The sequence below is a fragment of the Danio rerio genome, chromosome 8 (genome assembly GCF_052040795.2).
Source record: "Danio rerio strain M-AB ecotype USA chromosome 8, GRCz13ab, whole genome shotgun sequence".
Classification (NCBI taxonomy): Eukaryota; Metazoa; Chordata; class Actinopteri; order Cypriniformes; family Danionidae; genus Danio; species Danio rerio.
The window spans coordinates 60,950,001-60,977,500 of NC_141028.1; the positions used below are offsets into that span (position 1 = coordinate 60,950,001).

At 36.4% G+C, this 27,500-nt stretch overlaps 1 protein-coding gene and 1 long non-coding RNA gene across 4 annotated transcripts in view; one reads left to right on the plus strand and one right to left on the minus strand.

Annotated features, from left to right (window-relative positions):
* gnb1a (guanine nucleotide binding protein (G protein), beta polypeptide 1a) overlaps positions 1-27,500 on the plus strand; it is a 64,350-nt gene that overhangs the window by 28,207 nt on the left and 8,643 nt on the right. Inside the window, 3 exon segments of one of the 2 annotated variants that reach the window (NM_212609.1) lie at positions 15,830-15,930; positions 21,568-21,606; positions 24,605-24,711. In NM_212609.1, the coding sequence (NP_997774.1) occupies positions 15,874-15,930; positions 21,568-21,606; positions 24,605-24,711 (203 nt within the window). In that variant the 5' untranslated portion in view covers positions 15,830-15,873. 2 annotated transcript variants of the gene reach the window in all.
* On the minus strand, positions 6,036-11,772 carry LOC147835839 (uncharacterized). 2 transcript variants are annotated; one of them, XR_015498645.1, is made up of 4 exons: positions 9,777-11,772; positions 9,056-9,702; positions 6,945-7,253; positions 6,036-6,553 (listed from the first exon to the last, which is right to left on the minus strand). It is a non-coding gene; the product is annotated as an uncharacterized LOC147835839 (long non-coding RNA). The 2 variants fall into 2 exon arrangements; XR_015498644.1 differs by lacking the exon at positions 6,036-6,553 and having other exon boundaries at positions 6,876-7,253.

Below are 27,500 nucleotides of genomic sequence, written 5' to 3' on the forward strand. Positions count from 1 at the left end.
AATAAATGTATAAATAAAGGGAAATAAATAAATGTATAAATAAAGGGAAATAAATAAATAAATAAATGTATAAATAAATAAATAAATAAAGTTGGCACTAAAGACGCAGTGGAAAGTGCACTAACACATGCACTCCGGTGTTCACGGTGACCCAAGTTCGATTCCCGCCTCGAGGTCCTATGCCGATCCTTCCCCTCTCTCTGCTCCCCACAGTTTCCTGTCAATTCTCTCTACTGTCCTGTCAAATAAAGGCGAAAACCTCTAAAAAATAATTATAAAAAATAATAGATCAATAAAAGAAAAAAAAAATAAAGTACAGTTTTAAAAAGTGGGAAAATATGTAAAAAAGAAAAGTAAAATAAAATAAATGGGTTTGTGGGTGGCGAGTTCTTCAAAGCTGTGGTTTTACTTAAATAAAAAAAAATAATTAAAAAGAAAATAACTAAAAAAGTTAATAAATAAAAAATGTAATTAAAAAAGGATAAAATGTGTAAAGAAAAATAAATAACAATTAATATAATTAAATAAAATTGAATAAATGCGGTGGATAATAAATAAATACAAGTTAAAATAAAATAAAAAAGATTAAACATTTTAAAGTAAAATAAAAATGTGCAAATAAAAAAAATTTAAGTAAATTACAAAAAAAAAAAATGGGATAAATATATAAAAGGGAAAAGTTAAATAAAATGAATGGGTTTGGGGATGCCTGTGGTTTTAATTAAAAATAAAGAAATACATTTAAAAAAAAAGATTGTGTGCTTGTGCTAATACAACACTGGTGTTCATCTAAAAGGTGCATCCATGGTCATTTCTTGCTGTTTGATCGAATTAGAAAAGAAATAAACCACCCTTCCAGTCAGACTCAATTTTATGTTAATCAAACTCGCATCAGTTAAGGCATTTACATGAACGCGTTTCAATCTGATTTATGCCATTGAACAGATTATTTATGTGCATGTAAACCTCAGCATAAGATAATTTAGCTTAGACTATTTACTTGTAGAATATCAGGTCAATTATTCAGTAACATTTTAACGCATTAATGAAGTCTGAAGTTATGAGTATGTTTGTTTGTATATATTTGTATTTATGCTCACACTATTTTAATGTATAATTCCCGCTATTAACAAACTATTAACCAAGACTTTTAGCTCAATCAACTACTGATTAGCTTCGTATTAACAGTTAGTAAGGTGTTTGGGTTTAGGTATTGGATTATTTTGTGGCATGTAAATCTCAGCCACAGACTGTAATATCATACTCACTGCAGATCCCACAACACCACTGATTGTTCTCTGCATCTATTCATGAGCTTCGGCTCTAAATATCTTCAATTGGGTCATCACAGACGCTCCCAGGCTTTGAGCACGTGTTTTCTGCTGATCAACAACACCGGAGACGTCCACACACACCAGCGTCAGGTTCACTTATGATGACTTCTGTCTGGGGCTGAACAATATTTTGTTTCAGCTTTGATTTCGCAATCTCTTTATCTGCGATGTTGAGTTTATTGGGGTTATAGTTGAGCAGTATGGCGTCAGATCAGTCTCAAAAATAACACAAAACGAGATTCATACATGCACAGGACAATTCACATTTACAAAATACAATTCAATAATGAATTAAAATACAATAAATGCACAAATACAGTTCGTAAATTCAAAACGTAATTCATAAATTCGCAAATCCAATTCATGAATTTAAAAACCCATTCATAAATGCACAAATCCAATTCGTAAGTCCAAAACAAAATTCATAGATGCGCAAATCCAATTCGTAAATCCAAAACACAATTCATAAATGCGCAAATCCAATTAGTAAATTCATAAATTGCAAATCCAATTCGTAAATTTAAAACACAACTCATAAATGCACAAATCCAATTTGTAAATTCAAAACAGTTCATAAATGCGCAAATCCAATTCGTAAATTCATAAATTGCAAATCCAATTCGTAAATTTAAAACACAACTCATAAATGCACAAATCCAATTTGTAAATTCAAAACAGTTCATAAATGCGCAAATCCAATTCGTAAATCCAAAACACAATTCATAAATGCATAAATCCAATTCGTAATTTCAAAACAGTTCATGAATGCGCAAATCCAATTCGTAAAACCAAAACACAATTCATAAATGCGCAAATCCAATTCGTAAATCCAAAACGCAATTCATAAATGTGCAAATCCAATTAGTAAATTCATAAATGCGCAAATCCAATTCGTAAATTTAAAACACAACTCATAACTGCACAAATCCAATTGGTAAATTTAAAACTCAATTCATAAATGCACAAATCCAATTAGTACATTTAAAACACAACTCATAAATGCGCAAATCCAATTCGTAAATTCGAAACAGTTTATGAATGCGCAAATCCACTTTATAAATTTAAAACACAATTCATAAATGCGCAAATCCAATTCATAAATTTAAAACAAAATTTATAAATGAACAAATCCAATTCGTAAATTTAAAGCACAATTCATAAATGCGCAAATCCAATTCGAAACAATTCATAAATGCGCAAATCCAATTCAGAAATTTAAAACACAATTTAGCAGCGGTGAGTTCGGTGAACTGATGAACTTTACGGCCAATCATAGTCATTTCTGTTAAGCTCGTGAACACCATGGCAAATCAGCGTTGTTTTAGAATGCGCTCAACAGGGCTCAAATGTTAGCGAGAAATGGACGTTTTTAAAATTTCATTACCGATTATTATCGAATTCCAGTAAAGTGACAACACTAATATACATTACTATACAGTTGGAAGTCAGAATTATTAGCCCCCCTGAACTATTAGACCGCTTGTTTATTTTTTTCCCCTAATTTCTGTTTAACAGAGCAGATTTCTTCAACACATTTCTAATCATAATAGTTTAATAACTCATCTCTAATCACTGATTTCTTTTCTCTTTGCCATGATGACAGCACATAATATTAGACTAGATATTCTTTAAGACACTAGTGTTCAACTTATAGTGATATTTAAAGGCTTCACTAGGTTAATTAGGTAAACTCGGCAGGTTAGTGTAATTAGGAAAGTTATTGCATATCGATGGTTTGTTCTATAGGCTATCAAGAAAAAATATAGCTTCAAGGGGCTAATAATATTGTCCTTAAAATGGTGTTTAAAAAATTAAGAACTGATTTATTTTAGCCGAAATAAAACAAATAAGACTTTCTCCAGAAGAAAAAATATTATAAAATATCAGACATACTGTGAACATTTCCTTGTCCTGTTAAACATCATTTGGAAAATATTTTTAAAAGAAGAAAAAAATTTGAAGGGGGCAAAAAATGTTGACTTCAACTTTATATTAATATTTATCGTGTAGCCGTTCTGCTGTCTGAATCTGCGCTGACATTGCTTCTGCAAGATCTGTCAGAGATCCTGCAGCTTGTGTGTGTGTGTGTGTGTGTGCGTGTGTGTGCATGTGCGCGTACAGTGTTCAGACAGTAAGGAGTTAAAGGCCTGCAGCTGGTGCTGGTGTCTGCGGGGCAGCTGGTCTAGGGGAGGGGCTCCTAAATGATTAAAGGCCCGCAGAAACGGGGCAGCAGAGACGCAGAGCACTGGCCCGCTCACCTCCTGTACCGCACCGATTTAGCTGAAGACTCTGTAACATCAGTCCCAGGACGACTCGCTCACGTTTTACCTCGTCTAAGCTGCTAATTGAGGATAAGGCATTGTGTGAGCATGCTACCAACACGTTTGGCTTCTAACTAAGGCTGCACGATATTGAAAAAAAAATCTATTGCAATATTTTCTGCAATGCACATTGCCATATGACATCTGTTTCACCAGATTGCAGTGATTTAAAAAAATATATTGTAAACTACTTATGTGAAATGAGCTGAAATAACACAATTTTTGAGATTTGTTTGGGACAACTTAATTGTTTTATGTTCAATGCACTGAAATTTAAGTTAACTTTAAAGCGTTTTGTGTTGGGATGACCTGAATGAATTGTGAGGAACCCAACTTTTTTATTTTTTATTTTTATTTTTAACAGTGTAGTGCATCTGCGACAAATATTATCCATTCAGTAATTTTCCTTTGGCTTAATCTCTTATTTATTAGGGGTCGCCACAGCTGAATGAACCGCCAACTATTCCAGCATATGGTTTACTTTATATTCAAAGAAAAGAAAGACCTCTGAAGATACCTTTTTAAGTTGTAGAGAAATGTGTTTTTGAAACTAAAGAATACAGCAGAAATCGAGCATTTATTTTCCTCATTTCAATATTTGACATGTTTACTGCTCCAAGTTATTTAAAATGTTTCTTAAATGGTGTAAAAACTGCTGTGGAATATTATTAGCCCCTTAAGTGATTGTTTTTCGATTTTCTACAGAACAAACCACTGTTATCTAATGACTTGCCTAATTACCCTAACTTGCCTAGTTAACCTAATTAATAAGCCCTTAAACTGCACTTTAACCTGACTGTTATTATTTAGCAAAATAGCTAGTAAGATATTATGTGCTGTGATCATGGCAAAGAGAAAAGAAACTAATTATTCTCATTAGTTATTTTAGTTCAATACAAATTAATTTGACTAGTTATTAAATCCTTTTAATAATGATTGCATTTATTGGCATTTGCTAACATTAAAAATTATTCTTTAATCCTTATATTGATTAGATTTTTCTACTATATTTGTTTACTAATACATTATTGGCTTCTACAATTGTATATTGTGCATCTTAGGACGATAATTGTTTTCAAGGTATACCGCGGTTTCTCAGGACAGCAGTATCTCCAACAGAAAACATGCTGTTTTAAATTGTGAATAAAATCTGTTTTTGAAACGAACAAAGTCAATAATTCATTTAGCCTGACACGTTTACTGTTTTAAAATATTATGAATGTTTCTCAAAATAAAATATACTGTGCCCAAAAGGGAAAAAATATGATTTTTTTTTTACCCAGACATTAAAAAAGGATATATTTTAGAGCAGTAATCTCAGTACTATGAAACCGGGATATTTTTATCCAAGTTTATCATACCATCAGAATCTTATACCAGCCCATGCCTAGTGTATCTGTACCATTAAAATATTAACAGTGAAGGGTGTCTGACTGTCTTAGTTTTCAATATTGTGATTTGGCTCACCGTTTATCAGGTTTTCCAGGTTTCATTTTAGTTATTTGTTTTATTTTTTTAATAGATTGTGTGGTACATGACTACAACATTAAAATAGTGCCATTACCAAATAGAATAAATCATAATAATTACACACTGTAAAACCCAATAAGTTAAGATAACTCAAACCATTTGCAGCAAACCGTTTAAGTTCAAAAACAAATCCAATAAAGTACTGTGAACTTACTCCATTCAAGTAAATGAAGCAATGTTGAGCACAATAAAAGCCAATAAATGAAGAGAACTCAAACCAACTGAGTACTGTAAAACCCAATAAGTTAAGATAACTCGAACCATTTGAGGAAACCGATTGCAACAAACCATTTGAGTTAGAAAACTGATCTGTATGAGTACTGTGAACTTACTCCATTTAAGTTAAAGTAATGAAGTATTTAATTAACTCATTTCCTTCAACACTGAGTTCAAAACTCTTTTCAAATGAGTAGAGTTAACTGTCAGTCAATTTTGAGTTAACTGCACTCATTTCATTTGATAAAGTCGACTGTTGGGTTTTACAGTGTAATAATAATTCTTTATTTATATTGCGCGTTTCTGGACACTCAAAGCGTTTTACACATCTGTTGGGGGAATCTCCTCATCCATGTTGCCATATTGCACCAGACCGTACGCCACACACCAGCTGATTGGTGGAGAGAAGACAGAGTGATGAAGCCAGTTATGATGTTGGGATGGTTAGGAGGCCATAATGGATAGAGGCCAGTGGGCAAAATTGGCCCGGACGCCGGGGTGAAACCCCTAGTCCTTTTTTATTTATTAATTTTTTTATTACATTTTTTTTAATGACATCCAGGAATATTTTATTGACGACAAAGTCAGGACCGTTAACGTCTTATCCGAAAGACGGGGTTCACTGAGCAGTATAGAGTCCCCTTCACTATACTAAGGCATTAGGATAGGTTGAGCGCCCCCTGCTGGTCTCACTAACACCACTTCTGGAAGCAACCTGGCTTTCCCATGTGGTCTCCCATCCAGACACTCACTGGGCGCAGCCATGCGTGGCTTGTGAGAGTTGCAGGGAGCTAGCAATATGCCAGCACATCATGCTGTAGATGGGAGTTTACTTAAGTGACTTGTATTTAAAAAACCACAACCAAAAGTTACCATGATTAAACAAGTCGCTCTTGTACGTTTGTCCTGTCCATATCTTGTCAGATATATCCCAACCTTTTGGATCATTTGCGGTTGGATGTTTCTCATGCATAACTGTAAATGCAGCCCATAATTAAAGAGAGTTGGGAGCTAAATTTAGTATCATGATGCAAAACCAAAAGTGTGTTTACTATTTAAAGAACGACCCCAAACACACACACATTTTGTGTACGAGCAGGAAATGCATCTAGTTATTTCATATGGTCTGATATGCTGTAAATGCATGGTCCGCTTTCGAGGCCCTACTAAATGTTTCAGAGCATCATCATCATCATCATCATCGGCCGTCTTTACAGGAAGCTCTTACAATCACATTTCCTTCCTTCCCGCTACAGAAGTGCCCAGAGAGGCGCACGGTTGCAGGCTTTACTCTGAGATTCCTCAGTAAGTGCTGCAGCGTGATCTATTTTAACGTGAAATTAATAAAAACTTTTAGCTGATTAATAGATTCGCTGTAAACCACATCCACCCTGGGTCAGATCAATGTCAAAGATGTCGTGCATGTTGAGGAAGCACCTGTTTAAGTGGCAGATTGGATCTTTCTTATAATAACCGAACCAAAAATGAACGTTTACAATTCATTTACTTGCTCCAAATCCATTGAAGAGGACTTTTCGAGAACATTCAAAATGATTTCAGTCAATAATAGTCACTAGTTTTGGAGATTATTAATATTAATGCATGCATAGAATTATTGTGAATAATGTTCAGTGGCTTGCACAGACCAATCGTTTGGCTACATATGAGCTCAGTGTATGATCAGGGGTTGATTTGTGTGTTTATTTTTAATCTTATAAATGAGTGACTATTGATTGCCAATATAAGAATCACTAAAATTATCAACTGAGGAAATAAAGTCCTGCATCTTTAAAGGCCTGAGGGTGCATAAATTAACTGTACATTGTCGTTTTTGGGTGAGCTTTCTCTTTGACTGCAGGGGTCCGTTCTTCGTACCTCGCTTAAATGATCTAAGATGATTTGGCAGATCCTGGATCTGTTAATCTTGATAGCTGATCTCTGGCTAATTTGGTTCTTCAAACAAGTTTGCGAATCAGATTAGAATGTCTGGATGAACTGGGGTCCGTTCTTCGTACGTGGATTACTCGGTTAGCTGGATTTGGATATTGACGATTTGACACGATCCAGGATCGTTTCGTTCTTCAAAGCTGATCCGAGAGTTGTTGTCATGGCAACAGTTCTGCTAGCTCAAACCTGATCGGGAGCAGGCTCAATTCATATAAACAGGATTAGATCAGCTCAGTTCAAGCAAAGATAATACAGAAAGTATGTTCCCAATTCTGATATTTTCTTACAGTAGTAGTTATATACACTTGGGAAAATAATACATAATTTTTAAATATATATATAAAGTTATAGTCATTAATAAAATAAATAAAGTTATACATATTATTAAAACTTATGCAATCTGCACCCTCGAAATGAAAGTACAAAGACTGCCATCTGGTGCAAAGAGAAAACTTATTGAAATGAACTTTTTAGATGGCTTTAGAACAAATTGTGTATAATAGAAATGCAGAATATGCGACTTTTTTTAAAGCAATAATACATTTATGCAGTCATAAACATTGCTGATCATGATTTTGAGGATGGATAGATCTGTCCTTCATAACACACGCAGCGATCTCAGATCAGTTCATCCAGACATTCTAATCTGATTCGCGAACTTGTTTGAAGAACCAAATTAGCGAGAGATCAGTTATCAAGATTAAAAGATCCAGGATCTGCCAAATCATCTTAGATCATTTAAGCGAGGTACGAAGAACGGACCCCTGATCTGAGGTCGCTGTGTGTGTTGTGAAGGACAGATCTATCGATCCTCGAAATCATGATCAGCAATGCAGCGATTGGCTGACGGCATAGCAGCGTAATGACATCATCTGATTAATATTCAATTATCCATGTGAGCAAAATTACATCAAATTAGCAGTAAACGGTTTGTTAAATATGACACGCAATAATCTTCCACATTTGTTGTGAGCTGCAGGCTTTATACTGTCTTGTGTCAAGAGTATTCATCATGTATTTCAATGCAAATCAATGTATTTAGTTCTACATTTAGAAAAGATTTTCTTTATTATTGTTGCCTCTTTTAATCGATGTAAAGAATAACTGGTTGTTTACAAAAGCATTTTGATATTGGTAAAGGCGTCTGCAACTTTTGTGAAGCATCAAAACACTGGCATATTAACTGTCAAAACATGTTTATGACTGCATAAATGTATTATTGCTTTTAAAAAAAAGTCGCATATTGTGCATTTCTATTATACACAATTTGTACTAAAACGATCTAAAAAGTTCTTGTCAATAAGTTTCCTCTTTGCACCACCAGGTGGCAGTTTTTGTACTTTTATTTCGAGGGTGCAGATTGCATACGTTTTAATAATATGTATAACTTTATTTATTTTATTAATGACTATAACTTTATATATATAGTTTAAAAAATATGTACCATTTTCCCAAGTGTATATAACTACTACTGTAAGAAAATATCAGCATTCGGAACATACTTTCTGTATTATCTTTGCTTGAACTAAGCTGATCTAATCCTGTTTATATGAATTGAGCCTGCTCCCGATCAGGTTTGAGCTACCAGAACTGTTGCTATGACAACAACTCTCGGATCAGCTTTGAAGAACGAAACGATCCTGGATCGTGTCAAATCGTCAATATCCAAATCCAGCTAACCGAGTAATCCACGTACGAAGAACGGACCCCAGTTGTGTAGCCCTTGTGTTGTCTTTTCTGAAAATAGAGCTCTATAAAGTAGACGATGCGTCTATTCAAACATCTATTTAGAGTGTATTAAATGTGCTGTATTTATTTTATTCACTATATTAAATTTTGAGATTTATAATATTTAGGAGGGAAAAATTAATTCTTCATATATGTAAGCAAGTCAGTTCATACAGATACATCATTTATTCATTAGTATGGTAATTGTTTATATTTATGGCCCGTTTCCCTTGAGTGGTACAGTGGGGACAGTAGGACAGTGCGGTCTGACTCTGCTCAGACTAAAGTCTCATCACTGAACAGAAATAATGTCCAGTAGAGAATATAAAGTCCTGCTGCAGTGGAGACAGAATGAATATTGTGTCTGACTCCATCATGAGCTTGGAGGACTGCATCCATACATCTCTGACATGACTCCAATCACTGATTAATAAAGTCATCTGGAATGAAGAAGAAAGCCTTCAGCAGGACTCACAGAGCTCATTAAGAGTCTTTGTGTTCATATTCAACGCCTCCTCCTTCATCAGCACAATAATGTTTATGTCTGGTGACTGGGCTGGCCAATCCTGAAGCTTGACTTTCAGGAGCTTTGATGTGGAGGCTGAAGTATGAGGAGCGCTATCCTGCTGGAGAATTGTCCCTCTCCTGTGGTTTGTAATGTAATTGTCATATCCTCAGGCTGTTGACGTTGATCATCCACTCTGCAGATCTCTCGCATGACTGCAACCCCAAACCATGATGTCTCCTTCACCAAACTTGACAGATTTCTGTGAGAATCTTGTCTCCATGCTGGTTCCAGTATGTCTTCTGCAGTATTGGTGATGATTGGGATGCAGATCAGCAGATGATTCTTGGGAAAAATCCACCTTCTGACACTTTTCCAAATGATTAATTAGAAGTCGAGTTATTATGTGTTGCTCTTACAGCTGAGATCCACTGGTCAGGTAGTGTACAAGCTCGAATACTTGCTTGCGCCAGTATTTGTAATCATCCACTTGTTATCCCATCAACAAAAACATCTTTAACTCGGGTTTAAACATAGTCAAAAATTAAATTCTGATGCATTTGCGCCTGGTCATCTCATATTTTCATAGTGCATGCAGATTGACTTTGTGTTATTATTCTGTTGTGTAGCTTAATTCAAAGGCGTGCAGTTTTAGATGGCAGTGTTGAGGTGAACCTAAAGCCGTGTCCAGTTTGAAGTGGCCGCTGACCCTGTATTAGCAATATTAGCTTGACACTTTATCAGCTGGATTATGTGCAGCTTAAAACGCATCTAAATGTGGAGCCGGCCAATCAGCCGCTGGCGTTCAGGTGAGGTGCTGATCCAATGTAGATCCATTCAGAAGGTCTTTGGCCACCCGAGACTCAGGAGCTCTGTCTGGGAATACAGGATCCAGGTAAGGCTTGACTTTAGTCTCGAAATAAGACGGCGCACCTGAGGGAATGGTAATTTGAGGGCTGGACGTGAATTGACCTTAATCGTGTACTCTTGGTGCGTTGGGACTCCTGATGGCTTTTTATGCGTTCACGTTGACGTCGATTGGTGGCTGGAAGCAGTAATATTGTATAACAGACTTTATTGTAGTTTCCGCTCAGATTTGGATAGTTTGCGATGTTGCTCGGAGGTTTGTCTTGTTGGTTTTGATGCGAGTGAAAGTGTTGGCGCTGGATTTGGGTCAGCAGGAGAGTTCATCAGCAGATTTGGTGTTAACCGGATTTGTGCGGACGCGCTGAATCAACTGTGTCCCTGGATTATAGGAGTGACATTGAGAGCGGGACGAGGTCTGTGTATGTGTGTGTGTCCACTTGCACTTTCCTCTGGTCTCCAACACCTTAGCCACGTAATTCAACAAGCTTTTACCTCTGGATTGAAACACTGAAAGGGTACGGTAGGTGTTTGTTTTGGCTTTTAATTGGGTAGGGCTAGCCATTGCACATATTAAGGAAAAACAAACTAATTGTGTATTTAGAAACTCAAATGCATGGCTAGTTGGAAGTGTGCATATATTTAATGCAAGAAAGAGGCCAGTTAACCTATTTTAAAGGAATTTATAACAAGGGCCAGACCCAATCTGCAGATTTATTTGCTACTTCTGCACAGAATTTTGCAAATAAATCTACAAATTTAATGCAAACTTATTGTTAAGACTGTAGTAACTTAAAGAAACAAACACCTTTTTGTCTGAAGGATGTTTACAATGCTATTTTTTTTCTGTAAACAAAGCAAGCCTCATATGATAAATCAACTAATTCAGCAAGCTTTTACATCTACATTGGAACACTGAAAGGGTTTTTGTTTTGGCTTTTGTTGGGTAGGGCTATCCATATATTGAGGTAAAATGAAAGTAATTGTGTATCTAGAAACTCAAATGCATGGCTAGTTGGAAGTTTGCATATATTTAATGCAAGAACATTTTAACCTATTTTAAACAAACTTATAACCAGGGCCAGACTGAATCTGCGGAGAGTTTTTGCTTTTTCTGTGCAGAGTATTGTAAATAAATCTCTATGGGTTCATGTGAAATGATTTTAAGAGTGTAGTAACTTGGTTAGCAACTCTTTATGTAAGATATCGACATAGGTTTTTGTTTTGGCTTTTAATTGGGTAGGGCTAAGCGTTGGAACGCCATCCAGCGGTACATCCTTGATAAACTGTCTGACGTGCACTACTCAGTAGGGCTGGGCGATTTGGCAAAAAAAAATCTAGGTTTTTTATAAAGTTTGACCGATTCACGATTTCGATTTCGAATTTTTTTTTTTTTTAATTGTTACTAGTCTTCTCAAAACATTACAACAACATGACTGAAGTAGCACTCTCTTTAAAAGTAACTTGAAAAACCATCTGGTTAAGGAACATTGTATTTTAATGGCCATGTCATACCAAAATCAATCAAGGTGTAAATCAATGTAAAACAAATTCACGAGTTAAACAGCGTTGCTGAAGATTTGAATAAGAAATATTTGTGTAAATATTGCAGTTGCAGGAATACAGAGGGATTTTTTTGCAAGTTTTGCTGAGTCTAGGAAAGATTGGCTGTCAGCTCGGCTTCTTCTGATTGAATGTCAGGTTGTAATGCTGCTGCCTTTTTCTTAAAAAGATACAGTGGAAGAAAAAGGACTGAACATGGAAACTGTAAAGCCTAATTTAACCCAATGTGTGAAGTTGTGGATGTATAGCAGGAGCAAATACAAGCACCAGATGTGTGTCTAATAAAATTAATATAGTTAATCTATTTTTTTGTTTCTCCCTTTAAAATGCTGATCATTTGATGCGCTTTGCTCCACTCTCTGTATTATGCTGCCTGATCTGTCTGGTTTTCAACTAGGTCTGCTAAATCAGTGGTTCTCAAAGTGGGGGTCAGGACCCCTTGAGGGGTCGCGGAACAATGAAGGGGGGTCGCCTGGTGATTTCCAAAAATCTACTTATTATTATTATTAGACCATAAGAATTACCATATTTTATCCATAACCAACTGAAGAGGAAAAAACAGCCGTTTATAGTTACTATAGTAGCTTATTTACTTGTTCTATTGGATTGCGACCCCTGGGGTAAATACATTATTTTAAAAACAGCAATAGCGTCAGATGCAGCAAACTTTCTCGCCCATTTACAGCACTGAAATACATTTAAAAAATTAAACGAAGAATAGACTTTGGTCTATTGGTGTGTGTGTGTGCGCCATTGCATGCAAGTTTTCTGGATTTATAACCACCTCAGGGGATATTGGGGGTCGCGAGTCACTGGTATTGTTATTTTAGGGGTCGCGTGCTGAAAAGTTTGGGAACCCCTGCGCTAAATGACGTCATGGGGGCGGATACTTTCATTTTCACTGCTACTGACCCCCACCTCTGCTCGTGTTCAAATCAAAAGATCGGCGCGGTTTTTCACATGGCAGGCTTTAACGTCCTTCATACATGTTGAGATCGAGTTTATCGACTTGATGAGGGAATGTCTTGACAATCCACACAGACGTGACTCGTACATGACTTCACGCTTTAACAGGCAGTCAAGCAGGTCGCAAACCAGAAGCGCCGCGACACGGCGCGCACATGACAGTTTAAACTATCACACACCAAACGCGCACATTCGTATGATATTTAACATGAAACTAATCAGATGGCGCTCTGTGGGCCGGCTGAAATATGTCCTGCGTCCTGAATTGCGGCTGGGCGGCGCCGGTGTGTGTATAGAAACCGGTTTAGAATTCTTAAATCCATGGCGCTGTGTGGCGCGTCGCCAAGAGGCGCTTCTGCTTCTGTGCTTCCTGCTTCATAGAGTGAACCAAAGCGCATTGGTGCCATTATAATGTATTAAATATATATATTTTTTTAAATCGCGATTTCTCGCTTTGATTCAAAATTAAATCGTCTTAAAACGTAAATTCAAATTAATCGAAAAAAATCTGAAAAATCGCCCAGCCCTAACTCAACGCATCCACTAAGCTGGAGCTCAAACGAACGCAGGACAGTATGCATGTGTGTGGTCACGTGATGTGTGTTTTCAGCAAATGCTGCTCATTGTGTGGACGGAGAGCTGTAAAGAAATGCTAGATGAAACGCCAGTGTTAATGTGATCGTTTCCGTTCTGAAATGCCATTTTAAGATTAAGACGTATTAGTGTAAACGGGGCTTGAGTGTGTATTTTTTTGTGAGCGGGTTTGCGAAACGGGGGCGGAGCAAAGGATTGCGATGCCGGATCAGCATTGTGACTTCTATCGGCATCGTCTATCGACCCAACACTATTAGTTACTAAAAGTGATGGTAATTAATAACCTTCGCTTTTCTAATTTTAATTGTAATGCAACAATGTGTTGCTTTGATAAAGTAATTATTGTGAGAGGCTATACAGATATTGTCATGTACTGTATGAAGTATTTGATCTTGGTAAACATCGTTACGTCTCTAATTAGTCAACGTTTCAAAATTGCACATCTATTTGAACGAGGTTTTAGTAACGTCCTTCATTTAGTTGAGAAATGGTTCTATCTTACACTGTTGTTTATTTGTACGTCAGTCTGAAAGCCAATGTAATATAAATGGAAAACGAGAGTATCTGTGGTAAAGTGAGGTGTAGTTAGCCGTTAGCGTTGAGTATTGTCTGTTGTAATGTGATTAGCCGTGCTGGTGTGCTTGTGCTGCTGGGAGACGTGCAGTAATGGTGATCTTTAGCACAGGCTCGCTGCACAACACTGTTGCTAGGCGACGGCTTCACGGGTTGGCAAGGACACCGGCGCAGAAAGAGACGTGCTCGCATCCCTTCATTAGTGCTGGAAATGTCTTTTCTCACCGTGTCCAGTGGAAACGCGGCTCTAACTATAGCGCTGTCTAATGTCAGCTGTGTGTGTGTGTGTGTGTGTGTGTGTGTGTGTGTGTGTGTGTGTGTGTGTGTGTGTGTGTGTGTGTGTGTGTGTGTGTGTGTGGGTTGCACGACTACTCAAGTCCTTGGTGTAAAACACACTTTGATTGGGCATGATTTATTATGGGATGTGCACATTATTAATCAACAGCAATTAAACGTGTTTTAATCATGGGAAATACAACTTTTTAACTTTTTTTTTATTAGAATGCATTTTTTTAACTATATTAGAGAGTTATTAAAGAATTCTTGACAAAATTGAAAGATCTTATATGACCTTTATTTATTCTTGTTGCTGTTATTTGTGTGTTTGTGTCGTATTGTTGTTTATTAAGTAATCATTATGATGAAATTATGTATGGAATGTACACATGCACCGGCCACTTTATTAGGTACACTATACTAGTACCGGGGTTGGACCTTCTTTTGCCTTCAGAACTGCCTTAATCCTTCATGTTGTAGATTCAACAAGCTACTGGAAATATTCCTCAGAGATTTTGCTCCATATTGTCATGATAGCATCACACAGTTGCTGCAGATTTGTCGGCTGCACATCCATGATGCCAATCTCCCGTTCCACCACATCCCAAAGCTGCTCTATTGGATTGAGCTCTGGTGACTGTGGAGGCCATTTGAGTACAGTGAACTCATCGTCATGTTCAAGAAACCAGTCTGAGATGATTGAGCTTTATGACATGCTGCGTTATCCTGCTGGAAGTAGCCATCAGAAGATGGAGACACTGTGCTCATAAAGGGATGGACATGGTCAGCAGCAATACTCAGGTAGGCTGTGGCGTTGATGCTCAATTGGTACTAATGGACCCAAAGAAAATCTCCCCCACACCATTACACCACCACCACCAGCCTGAACCGCTGATACAAGGCAGGATGATCCCTTTTATGTTGTTGAGGCCAAATTGTGAGCCGAGCATCCGAATGTGTCAGCAGAAATGGAGACTCATCAGAGCAGCAACGTTTCTCCAATCTTCTATTGTCCAGTTTTGGTGAGTCTGTGTGAATTGTAGCCTCAGTTTCCTGTTCTTAGCTGACAGGAGCGGCACCCGGTGTGCTCTTCTGCTGCTGTAGCCCATCCGCCTCAAGGTTGGACGTGTTGTGTGTTCAGAGATGCTCTTCTGCAGAGCTCGGTTGTAGCGAGTGCTTATTTGAGTTACTGTTGCCTTTCTATCAGCTGGAACCAGTCTGGCCATTCTCCTCTGACCTCTGTATTTGTAATATTTACATCTGCTTTGCTGCAAGTTTGTCAGATGTGTTGTTAGTGAATGTTGAAATGTCATTTATTTTCACACTTAACGCTGTGATGAAATGTTCTGCAGACGGATTGTTTAATAAGATGCAGTGTATGTAATGCTGTTGTGTTTGTGTGTGTGTTTCAGATCAGTGCGAGCGCCAGTGAGCGGACGGAGAGAAGCAGAAGAAAATGAGCGAACTCGACCAGTTACGTCAGGAGGCTGAACAGCTGAAAAACCAGATCAGAGTCAGTCAATACATGCATGACACACACAAACACACACACACACACATACATAAGCATGTGCACTAGGCATGAGCCGGTATGAGATTCTGATGGTATGATTAACCTTAAATAATAATATGACGATATTGAGATTTCTGCTCTAAAATACATTCTTTTTAAATGTCTGAGTAAAAAACTAAAACTCTTCCCCTCTGAACACAATATATTTTAATTCAGGAAACATTTTAAATATTTTGGAGCAGTAAACATGACAGGCTTAATAATTCAAATGAATGATTGACTTCTTTATTTAAAACGCCATCTTTGGATATCTTTTCTTCTGGAGATACTGCTGTCCTTAAAAACAAACAAAAAAAATGTAATTAAAAAAATCGTACTCGTACTTTAGCTACGGTATTGAGGAAAATTTTGACGGTTTTTAAAACCTTGACTTTTCCAAACCGCGGTGTACCTTGAAAACGGTTATCGTTCCATGCCTAATGTGCGCGCACACACACACACACACACACACACACACACACACACACACACACACACACATACATGAGTACTAGGGCTGCACGATATTGGACAAATCTGACATTATAATATTTAGTTTTGCCACGATATGAATATAATTTCATCAGACGATTTGAATAGCTATATTTAGACTGATTTCATTCATTTAGATCAGGGGTTCCCAAACTTTTCGGCCCCCAAAATAACAATGCCAGTGGCTCGCGACCCCCCCAATATCCTCTGAGGTGGTTATAAATGCAGAAACTTTGCATGCAATGGTGCACACACACACCAATAGACCTAAGTCTGTTCTTCGTTGGATTTTTTTAAATATTTGTCAGTGCTGTAAATGTGTCAGAAAGTTTGACCTGGTGTTATAATATCAATCTGCTGCATCTGAAGCTGTTGCTGTGTCTTTAATATAATGTAATTACCCCAGGGGTCGCAATCCAAAAGCAGTATATAGGAACTATAAATGACTACTTTGTCTTTTCAGTAGGTTATGGATAAAATATGGTAATTCTTATGGTTTAATGAAAATAAAAAAAAAATTGGAAATCACCAGGTGACCCCCCCCCCCCCCCCCTTCATTGTCCCATGACCACTCGGGGGGGATCAACGTCTCAAAATCAATTTCTGGTGGTCCACAGTTCTGCAGTTTAGTTCTGACCACCTCCAAATCGCATCTGCTTAATAGTCTCTAGTATTCTTGAACTACTTGATTAGTTGGACCAGCTGTGTTTGATTAGGGTTGGAGCAAAACTGTGCAGAGCTGCGGCTCTCCAGGAATCTAGTTTGAGAACTATGATTTAGATGACCAGGATGATCACGGCTGCGTCTGAAATCGCCCACCCCTCAGTAGACACTGCATTTGAATTTAAATGTACCACACGGCTTATATAGTATGGAAGTATGCGGTTTCGGACGCAGCTCAAGTCTTTTTCTGTAAATTCGAATAATTTACAAGTGGAAATAAATGAACCGTGATTTGTTTTTCTGGGGAGTACAACAGGGTGGAATTTCTGTGCTTGAATAATCAGATGTTAGGGTGCTTTCACACCTAGACTTTTGTTCCAGAACCTGGCGTGTTTCTCCGGTTAGCGCGGTTCGTTTGGCATATGTGAATTCAGCAATCGCGCTCAAATCCACACCAAAACAATCGCTCCGAGATTGAAACGAACTCTGGAGCGGATCGATTGTAGTGAGAAAGCGATACGATTCGAGCGCGGTTATATCACAGTGTTTTATGGATATGTAATAGGCATACGGCTATATGAAGAGAGAATTACGAGTAGGGCGGGAGGTCATTCCTACCAGTAAATGCACGTTTCCTGTCAAATACGAAAGTGAAAGCATGCTAACTATTAACGAGAGCTGTTTATCCGTTAGGAACACTGACCAAACAGCAGTCTCGGTTTATCTGGTAATTCTCTCTATAATGTAAAGCCTGTAATGCATAAGCCAGCTGCTATGCATGAGAAAGTCTTACCTCTGACTTATACTTGGTGATGATGTCTGTGGGTGTCACCATCAAAATGAAAGCGCAACTTTTCGCTTATAATGTCTTATTGGTTATTGTCATAAATTAAAATAAGGACGCATTACAGCTGAGCAGGACTCTGCAAAACAAACCATGAAACTCAATGTGAGGAGAGTTTATTCGCACGTGACTTGTTTTAGCTCTTTTGGTCCCTTTAGAAACGTTTGCAGTGTGAAAGCGAACCGCTCCAAGAACAAAGAGCAACACTGTAACAATTTTAATCCCTGCTTCGGAACAAAACGGGTGTGAAAGCACCCTAACATACATGAATGATGAAGCTGATTCTGATAGTGATTGTGTGACTAATAACACCCAGCACTGGTGTAGACACAGTCTGAAAGTGCGGTAAGTGCTGGAGAGAGACTTGTTAAACTGATTCCAGAGAATGTGGCCCTCAGAAAACTCCCTGTCAGATCAGAATTCAGCCGTCACTGGATTTCAGGCTCTCTCACTTGGCTTCTGTTCAGCTATGGCTCTGACCGCACTGACTTTGTACTTTACATGACCTGTTTATTGAACTGTAGAGAAACCATCTGAATTCATGCGTAATTATATCAACAATAACGCACAGACACTATAGTTAATCGCCACAGCAAAACAAATGTCTTTAAAATCCAACGTATGTTTTAATATGACCAATAACTGCTTTTATTAACAATATGGAAAATTAATTATGCGTTTGACTAGGCTTGTCATGGTACCAAAATTTTAGTAATCGGTACTAATATCAACAAAGTGAATCAACATTTAAAAAAACTTTTTTAAAGTCTTAAAATTCTTAAATAAGTCTTAAATAATAAAAAAACTGCTACACATCAATCAGAATTGTCTTTTAGAAAGCAAATAAGAGCATGAATCACGTTAAAGTTGCAAAAAGAGCTTTACCATAATAAGACGCAAGGAAAAATCTGCCAATTTGAAGCTATATAGTACAGTTAATTACAGTACAAAAATATGCACAATTAATAAATAGTTCAAGTTTCATTTTTTTATATACATGCGTATGTTTAGTGGGTCCTTTAAGCCAAGATAAATTTAAATTATTATTTACTACGCATCTCATTTAGTAGAAATGCAAATTTTTTAAATTTTAAATCATTTTAAAGACAAGGACTTTGCATCATTAAACTATGCATTTGTTTGTTGTGAATACAAAAATGGTACCGTATTGTTTTATTTCTTAGTAGCGACTTTGTACCAAAGTACCGGGTCTTGTAACAACACTACATTTGACTGGTGCTTTCTTTAAAAAAAAAAAAAAAACGTGTTTTGGGTACATATAATATTGTAAAACAGAGTTTGTACTGCTTTATCAAACTACGGATTTGTTTGTTGTAAATACTCGCCCTCTAGTGGTAAAAACTACTTATAGTACCTTTAAAAAAAAAAAAAAAACTGGTACCATATTTTTGTAGCAACTTCGTATTATAGTACCAGGTCTTGTAACTAGGGCCAGACAGAATCTGTGGCTATTTTTTGCTATTTCTGCACAGAATTTTGTTAAATCTGCGGATTTTTGCGGAATGATTTTGGGAGTATCATAAGTAAAACCTTAATATATCAAATTAAAAAAACACCTTTTTAACTTGTATTTAATGTTTACGATGCAAATCCAGATGCAGAAATTAGATCCACCTTATTTGGTAAAAAAAGCAAGGCTCATATATCTACTAAAAGACTGCATTGTAAATAAATTGTATGAATCTTTTCGTAATAGTCAATAATATTACTAAAACTAATTTAAAAACTGAATAAATACAAATTTGCACGCATTTATACTAGTAAATAAACAGTATCAATGATTGGCTTGAAATCGCAGATTCCGTGTGGGCCTACTTGTAACTGCTGTAAAGTGTTCATATGATATTGCAATCAGAATAATCAAATTATGTGTACAATTTAATTGGCACCCCCAGCAGTAAAAACACACTGTTCTCTGTACCAAAGCAAAACAAAAACATACTGATTGAAAAAACAACTATTTACATCAACAAAGTGAAACATCATTTAAAAGCAGTTTAAAAGGGAATCAAAGTCATGTTCAGTTTTTGTTTTTGATTGGAGAAAAAAAAGGCACAATTTAAGAAAACGTCATTTCAATCAAATTATGATTAAAAAGCGGCGTGAACTGCCAAAAAGTGCTTTACCAGAATAAGATATGAAAAAAAAATATATATCAGAAAATAAGTAGCTATACAGTACAGTTAATTATAATACAAACATACGCACCGTTGTAAAATAAAGGTAATTTCTTTTGTTATAAACATGCATATATTTCTAGTAGGTCCTATTAGCCAAGACAAATTTAAATAAATTATATATTGCTACATATCTCGTATAATAAAAAATGCTAATTTTTAATTTTGAGTAAGACTTTATACCGTGTCATCAAACTTTGCCAGTGTTTGTCGTGAATACATGCCCTCTGGTGGTAAAAATTACATATTGCACCTTTGAAAAATGGTACAGTATTGACTTTGTATTAAAATACCGGGTTTTATCGCAACGCTACATTTGATCGGTATTTTCTTTCTTTGAAAATAAAAAGTGGAGTAATATATTATTTTTTAAATCAAAAAGTGCTTTACTAGAACAAGAAATTTAAGTAGCTAAATGGAACAGTTAATTATAGTACAAAAATACGCACAATTATTAAATCAAGTAAATTTCATTTCGTATGATTATGCATTTGTGTTTAGTGTAAGCCCAGACAAATTTAAATGGATTATTTATTCCTTCATCTCTCATTTAGCAGAAATGCTAAATTTTCATTTTGAGTAATTTTGAAAAGAAAGATTTGCACTGTCATCAAACTTTGCTTTTGTTTGTTTTAAATACTCGCCCTCTAGTGGCAAAAAATTAATTTTGCGCCTTAAAAAAAAAAAAAAAAAACTTGCTAGTTTTTTATTTTATTTATTTATTTTTTTATTATTTTTACTACTGACTTCATACTGAAGTGCGGGGTCTTGACAACCCTACGTTTTACAGGTGCTTTATTTATTACACTAATTATTTTTTATAATATAAATATACAATTTGCAATCAGCACTTTCACTCATTACACTTGTTCAGTGATTAAATTATTATTATTTTTTTTTACCAAACACTGTGAATGTCGTAAGCAGGATTGATGAGTGCTGCATCATTCCTCCTGCTCTTTTATTAATGGAGTGCATTAGCGCTGGCCACTATTTCAATAACGCTGCTTCCGGTACTTTATTTTCCTCTCGTTTTCCCCACTGGGCTTTCCAAGTCTTGGTTAATGCGTTATTATGAGACTGCAACCAAGCAGCTATGAAGAGAATCATAATGTTAAACGTTTAAGAAAATGCACAAAAGTACTAATACACAAGTGAATGCTTTTAGAGAAGGCATTTTGAATGTTGTAATGGAATTATTAATTATGCGAAATGTAATACCGACTGTTCCAATTCTGACCAATCACTCAGGAATATTTCCGTCATGTGACACACGGCTTCACCCAAAGTGAAATCCCATTGGCTCAAAATCCACAAGGCCTTTTGTTAAGTGTGTTTGTCTCTGTGTGAAGTTTTGAGTGTGACCTTTAATCTGGATTTATTTTTCGTTTTTTTTTTAAGGATGCGCGGAAAGCATGTGCGGATGCCACCCTCTCTCAGGTAAGACTTTTTAAATGTAGTTGAATAAATAAGATGATCTCTTTGTTAGCATAGGACATTATTTGGTCAAGACACATCTATATACTACTTTATACGACTTTTACCATTAAACGACACTTTTGTTTGTTGTGAATACGTGCCCACTAGTGGTGAAAATGACATGTTGCACCTTTTTAAAAAGTGGCACCGTATTGTTTTATTTTTTAGTACCAACTTTGTACCAAAGTACCAGGTCTAGTAACAACACTACATTTGACTGGTGCTTTCTCTCAAAATATGTGACCCGTAAAATATCTAAAAGCTGAATAAATAAGATTTACTTTGTCAGGGGAGGACGTTATTTGGTTGATATGCATCAATATGGAAATCTGCATTCTGAATATTCAAAAATAAGCTTAGCTAAATAATGTGAAATTACATTTAAAGTTGTCTAAATAAAGCCCCTAGCCATGGATATTACTAATAAAAATGTAGTCTTTATGTATTTACAGTATAGGGAATTACCGAAATGTCTTCATTAAACATGATCTTAATATTTTAATGATTTTTGGCATAAAATAAAATGTGATCATTTGACTCCTACCATGTATTTTTAATCATTGCCATGTATTTGCCAATTTACAATACAATCTTTGGAAAGTAAACAGCTAATTAAATGAGCTTTTCATTGTTTATTTTTAGGGATGCACCGAATATTCGGCAACCGAAATTATTCGGCCGAAAATAGTCAAAAAAGCCCTTTCAGTGTTCGGCCGAATAAGTAAAAAGGCCGAATAAATTTTGCCGAACAATGACGTTTTTAATGCCGCGATCAAAAAGTAACCCGCGTAGAGTGAGAGGCGCGCGCTTTATGCAGCAAACATGTCAGCAGTGTGGAAGCACTTTAAAGTGTAAGAGAAAGAGGCAAAAACGGCCGTTTGCAGACACTGTTCTGCTGAATTTTCCAGAGGAACGTTCTCTCTCTTCTCGCCGCCTTTGAGCAGATAACAAGAGAGATAAGCTCATCTGTGGCAGACGTCATACATTTACTTGCAGCACTAAAGCGTCTTTTAAACAAAGAGGCTGAAACAGACCACGGAGTGAAAACAGCTAAAAGTGCGCTCTTAAAAGCTGTCAGCGCACGATTTAGTCAGGCGGACTCAGAACACCTTTACTTTTTTTCGCCATATAAAATATCATTACTTGGATATGGGGAAAAAGCTGCGCACACGAGAAATGATCCAGGCCGAGTTGGACTTGGGAAAGCCGCTAGGTATTGGAGACGGACGGTCAGGTGATGCACAGCGCAGGAGATGAAAACAGCGCAGAGAGTAAACGGGCTCGTACTACAGATGAGCCGCGACTGTTTAGTGCTGCATCTCATGTCATCGATGAGAAGAGGAACCGACTTTCATGCGAGACAGCAGAGAAGCTACTTTTTATAAAGAAGAACCTGCCACTTTTCCTGAAGAAGTAGGCTTATGTCTAGGACAGTTATTCATTTGTTGTCATCCACATTTTTTGCACTATTCAATGCACATTTGTTGTTGTAGACATACAGTTGCATTCTTTCAGCAGTCAGTTATAGGCCTAACATAGGCTATTCAAGAAGGGGGGCTTCAAAGATGGCCAAATAAAAATATTTTTTTATTTTACTAATTTATTTATTTTAAGTTATATTGTGCTTTGTTTGTATATTATCTGCTGGAATGTTAAAAAATGTTCAGTGTTAAATAAATATTTTTGAAATTGTATTTTTGTTATTTGATTTATTTCTCTGAAAAGCAACACAAAATAGTAAAAAGCTAATTTTTACTATTTAATTATTGTAATGGTGAAAAAATTGGCAAACTAAGTGGAAAAAAATGCAAAACACCGCGTTCGGTATTCGGCCTTCGGCCTTCGGCCAAGAATTTCATTATTATTCGGCTTCGGCCAAGAATTTCATTTCGGTGCATCCCTATTTATTTTGTTAGGATAGGGCGATATTTTACTGTGATGCAACTATTTAGCATCTGGGGGTTAATAAAAATCTAAACACTGAGAAAATCAGCTTAAGCATGGTCTAAATGGAGCTCTAAGCAATGCATATTACTAATCAACACTTGAGTTTAGATATATTTATGAAATGTCGTCATGGAAAATGATCTTTAATATTCTAATGATTTTTGGCCTGAAGTCAAAATGGTTCATTCCGACTCCTATCATTTAAAAGACATCCTACGACAAATACACCCTTTTACAATACAATCTTTGGAAACTGAACAGCTGAATAAATGAGCTTTTAATTGTATACTTTACTGTTACTGCAACTATTTGGCATCTGGAGGTTAAAGAGAATCTAAACACTGTGAAAATGAGCTTAAACTTAGTCTAAATGGAGCTCTAAGCAATGCATATTACTAATCAACAGTCGAGTTTAGATATTTACAAATATCTTCATAAACATGATGTTAATGTTGTCACTTTTTTGCATAAAAGAAACATGGATCATCTTGACTCCTACTATGTGTTTTTAATTTTTGCCACAAATATACCCATACAAAAAAGACTGAAGGTTCACATATTACCATCGCTATTAAACTGCATGCTGCTTTATTGATATGGACAGCCTTCTGAGCTGCAGTTGAGGGGAAATTATTAGTCCTCCTGTCAAATATTTATTTTTTCAGTGAAGTTTTTTATTAATGAAGCAAGGACATTTTCACAATATTAGTGTTGGATTGTCTCCAGAACAAACCACTGTTATACAATGACTTGCCTAATTACCCTAACTTTACCCTAATTACCCTAGTGAAGCCTTTACATGTCACTTTAAGCTGAACACTAGTGTCTTGAAGAATATCTAGTCTAATATTATTTACTGTCATCAAGACAAAGAGAAAATAAATCAGTGATTAGAGATGAGTTATGAAAATATTATGATTAGAGATGTGTTTGAAAAAATATAAATGTTTAAGTTGAACCCCTCATAATTCTGACTTCAACTGTATAATTAGTGCTTGTGTTCCTCCTGCAGATCACAGCTAATATTGATCCTGTGGGGCGGATTCAGATGCGCACTAGACGGACACTGAGGGGACACTTGGCGAAGATCTACGCCATGCACTGGGGCACTGACTCAAGGTGACGCACGGGTTCCTTCACTTCCCCAATCAACGCTTTCTGATCATTCACTCAATCCAAGATCTTTCTTTCTTTCTTTCAGTCTTTCTTTCTTTCTTTCTTTCTTTCTTTCTTTCCTTCTTTCAGTCTTTCTTTCTTTCTTTCTTTCTTTCTTTCTTTCTTTCTTTCTTTCTTTCTTTCTTTCTTTCCTTCTCTTTCTCTTCCTTCTTTCATTTCCTTTCCTTCCTTTTGTTCTTTCCCTTCCTTCTTTCCTTTCCTTCAATCCCTTCTTTCCTTTCCTACCTTCCTTTTCTTTTCCTTTTCCTTCCTTCTCTTCCTTCTTTCCTTTTCCTTTCCTTCCCTTCTTCTTTCTTTTCCTTTCCTTGTTTCTTTCCTTGCTCTTCCTCTCTTCATCCATTCCTTCTTTCCTTACCTTCCTTTTCTTCGCTACTTCCTTCCCGTCAGTTGAGAGGTAAATTAAAGAGACAGTTCACTAAAAAACAGAACTCTTACTGTCTATCAGCTGACAAACCCTTATGAGTTTTTTTTAATTCTGTTGACCATAAAAGAAGATATTTTGAAGAAATATTCAAAGCAGCTGACCATTGACATCCCTAGTAAAAGTGTATAATTATTTAGTATACAATCATTTATAAGTGAACTGTCTAAGTTTATTTATTTATTTTTTTGGAGGAGGAAAACCTGCAGGACTCCATATCTATAGGTGTATGGTGATCAGCGTTTTGAATTTCCAAAACACAGTTTCATGCAGCTTTAAAGTGTTCTGAATAACCCCAAATGAGAAATAAGGGTCTTACTTAGAGAAACAATTTATTTGACGTGGACATCACAATTTCACTGGACAACCAAATGCATTGGTTTAGGTGTTTGAGCAGACTTGCTGATTCTCAACACCTGTCCACTGAAGGCTTAAAAAATGGACAAAATGAAAATATAATAAAAACATACACACAACATTATAACTCTTTAAATTACCAAAGCAAAAGCAAAGGCGACATGATCCAACAGTAGACTATTTGTGCAAGCACCGCTGTTTTGTTTTACTTTTTATGAACACTACTAAAAATATTTAGATTACTTTCTGATTTTAAGCTAACAGGTAAATCAGTCCACACTTTGGCTCCCTTTACAGAGAAGACTGATGACCAAATGAGGTCTTACACTTTGGCACTAGACAGTCACCATTAGCAGTTGCCCGTGTAACTCTGTGAGAGGGTAATAATAATAATAATAATGCTAAACATCATTTGGATTAGGTAGGTAAAGTTAGATTAATGAACTTAATTGTCCTAAAATAATCCGTCTCTTAAAGCTTCTAGTATAGGCATGGTTTTGTTTCAGTGATGATTTTCCCATGCCCTATTTCTGCTTTTCAGAGTGGAAGTGGAAGCTTAGTAGCACTTTAGCATTTATCAATGGCTTGGTTTGGTGTGACACTTAAACACAGTGATGTGAATTTAATATAATGCAGTTAATCGTACAATCAAACATTTGAAATAATGATGCATTTTTCAGATCATATTTATTTCAGCGCGCTGTGATTAAACCCCAGTGACTTGGCTTGGTGTGAATGCAATCCATCATTGGGGTCTTGCTGTGTATTTCAGCGCCTGTGTTTTCTTCATTCCGTCTCTCGGCTCGTCTCCTCATCTGTGTCAGCGCGTGTCATTTAACTTTGTGTGGAGCTGTAACTAACAAGAGCGTTTATAATTACACAAATCCGCCAGCTACACTCAATCCGTTCGCTCCACGCACATTTCTTCTTCTTTCTCGTGAACGACGACACTCAGTCTGATTTCATGGCTTCTCCGTCTTCACATACAGTGCTTTTATTTAAATCTAAACATGTGCTTAAATGTTCGTCTGCACAATAATAATCATTATAAAACCTGTTTGCTGTACTTAGTTTGCATATCAGCACTAGATCTACTGCAGGAAGTTTAAAGGGACAGTTCACTCAAATGCAAATTCTGTCATCCTTTCCTCGTACTTTGCTTGTTCCTGTTCGAGTTTCTTTCTTCCGTTGAACATTAGGGAAGATTTACGCTGTTGTATTTGTTTGTGTTCCTACTTTTGATGTCAGTGGCTTTTTTATTTTTTACACATTCTTCAAAGTATCTTATTTTGTGTTCAACAGACGAAAGAAACTCATAAAGGTTTGCAACCACTGGAGAGTGAGTAAATACACTACCTGACTAAAGTCTTGCAAGAACTGAAAAGCTAACGTTAGGCTATAAACGGACTACAGAGCCCTCAGGGCGCTCGTCTGTGACGTCAGCACCACCCTGCTACAGACAACTTATCAAGCTTATTTTTAGAAATAATGTCCAGGACAAAGAGTTAATTATATGTTTATTATATTATAATCCTCATTAAATATTATAAACAAATAAATAGGCAAAGCACACAAACCTTTGAGCCTTTTGGATTGTTTTTACGTGGGAAATACATCTGTTTTGCTTTGCGGTTGTTCTAAAAGTTTTAAAACTGTGTGTATAAATCTGCCTACATAGCATTATCATAAGACATGTTTAAATAAGTGTATGGCTCGCGTGCACACAGCCCGCTTACCTTAACAGACGACAGAAATGAGGCGTGAGGAACAGGTCTATCAAATGCCTGAGCACAGAGCAACATTCAATATTCCTTTTTTGTCACAAAATATAGTGAAAAACAGCCCGTACAGTCGCATCTATTTTATGGAGGAGTGTAATTACTGCAGGTATGACCGAGTTAAATGTGTTCAGATGAAAAAAAAAAAGATAAAAAATCACTTGATCACGTTGAAA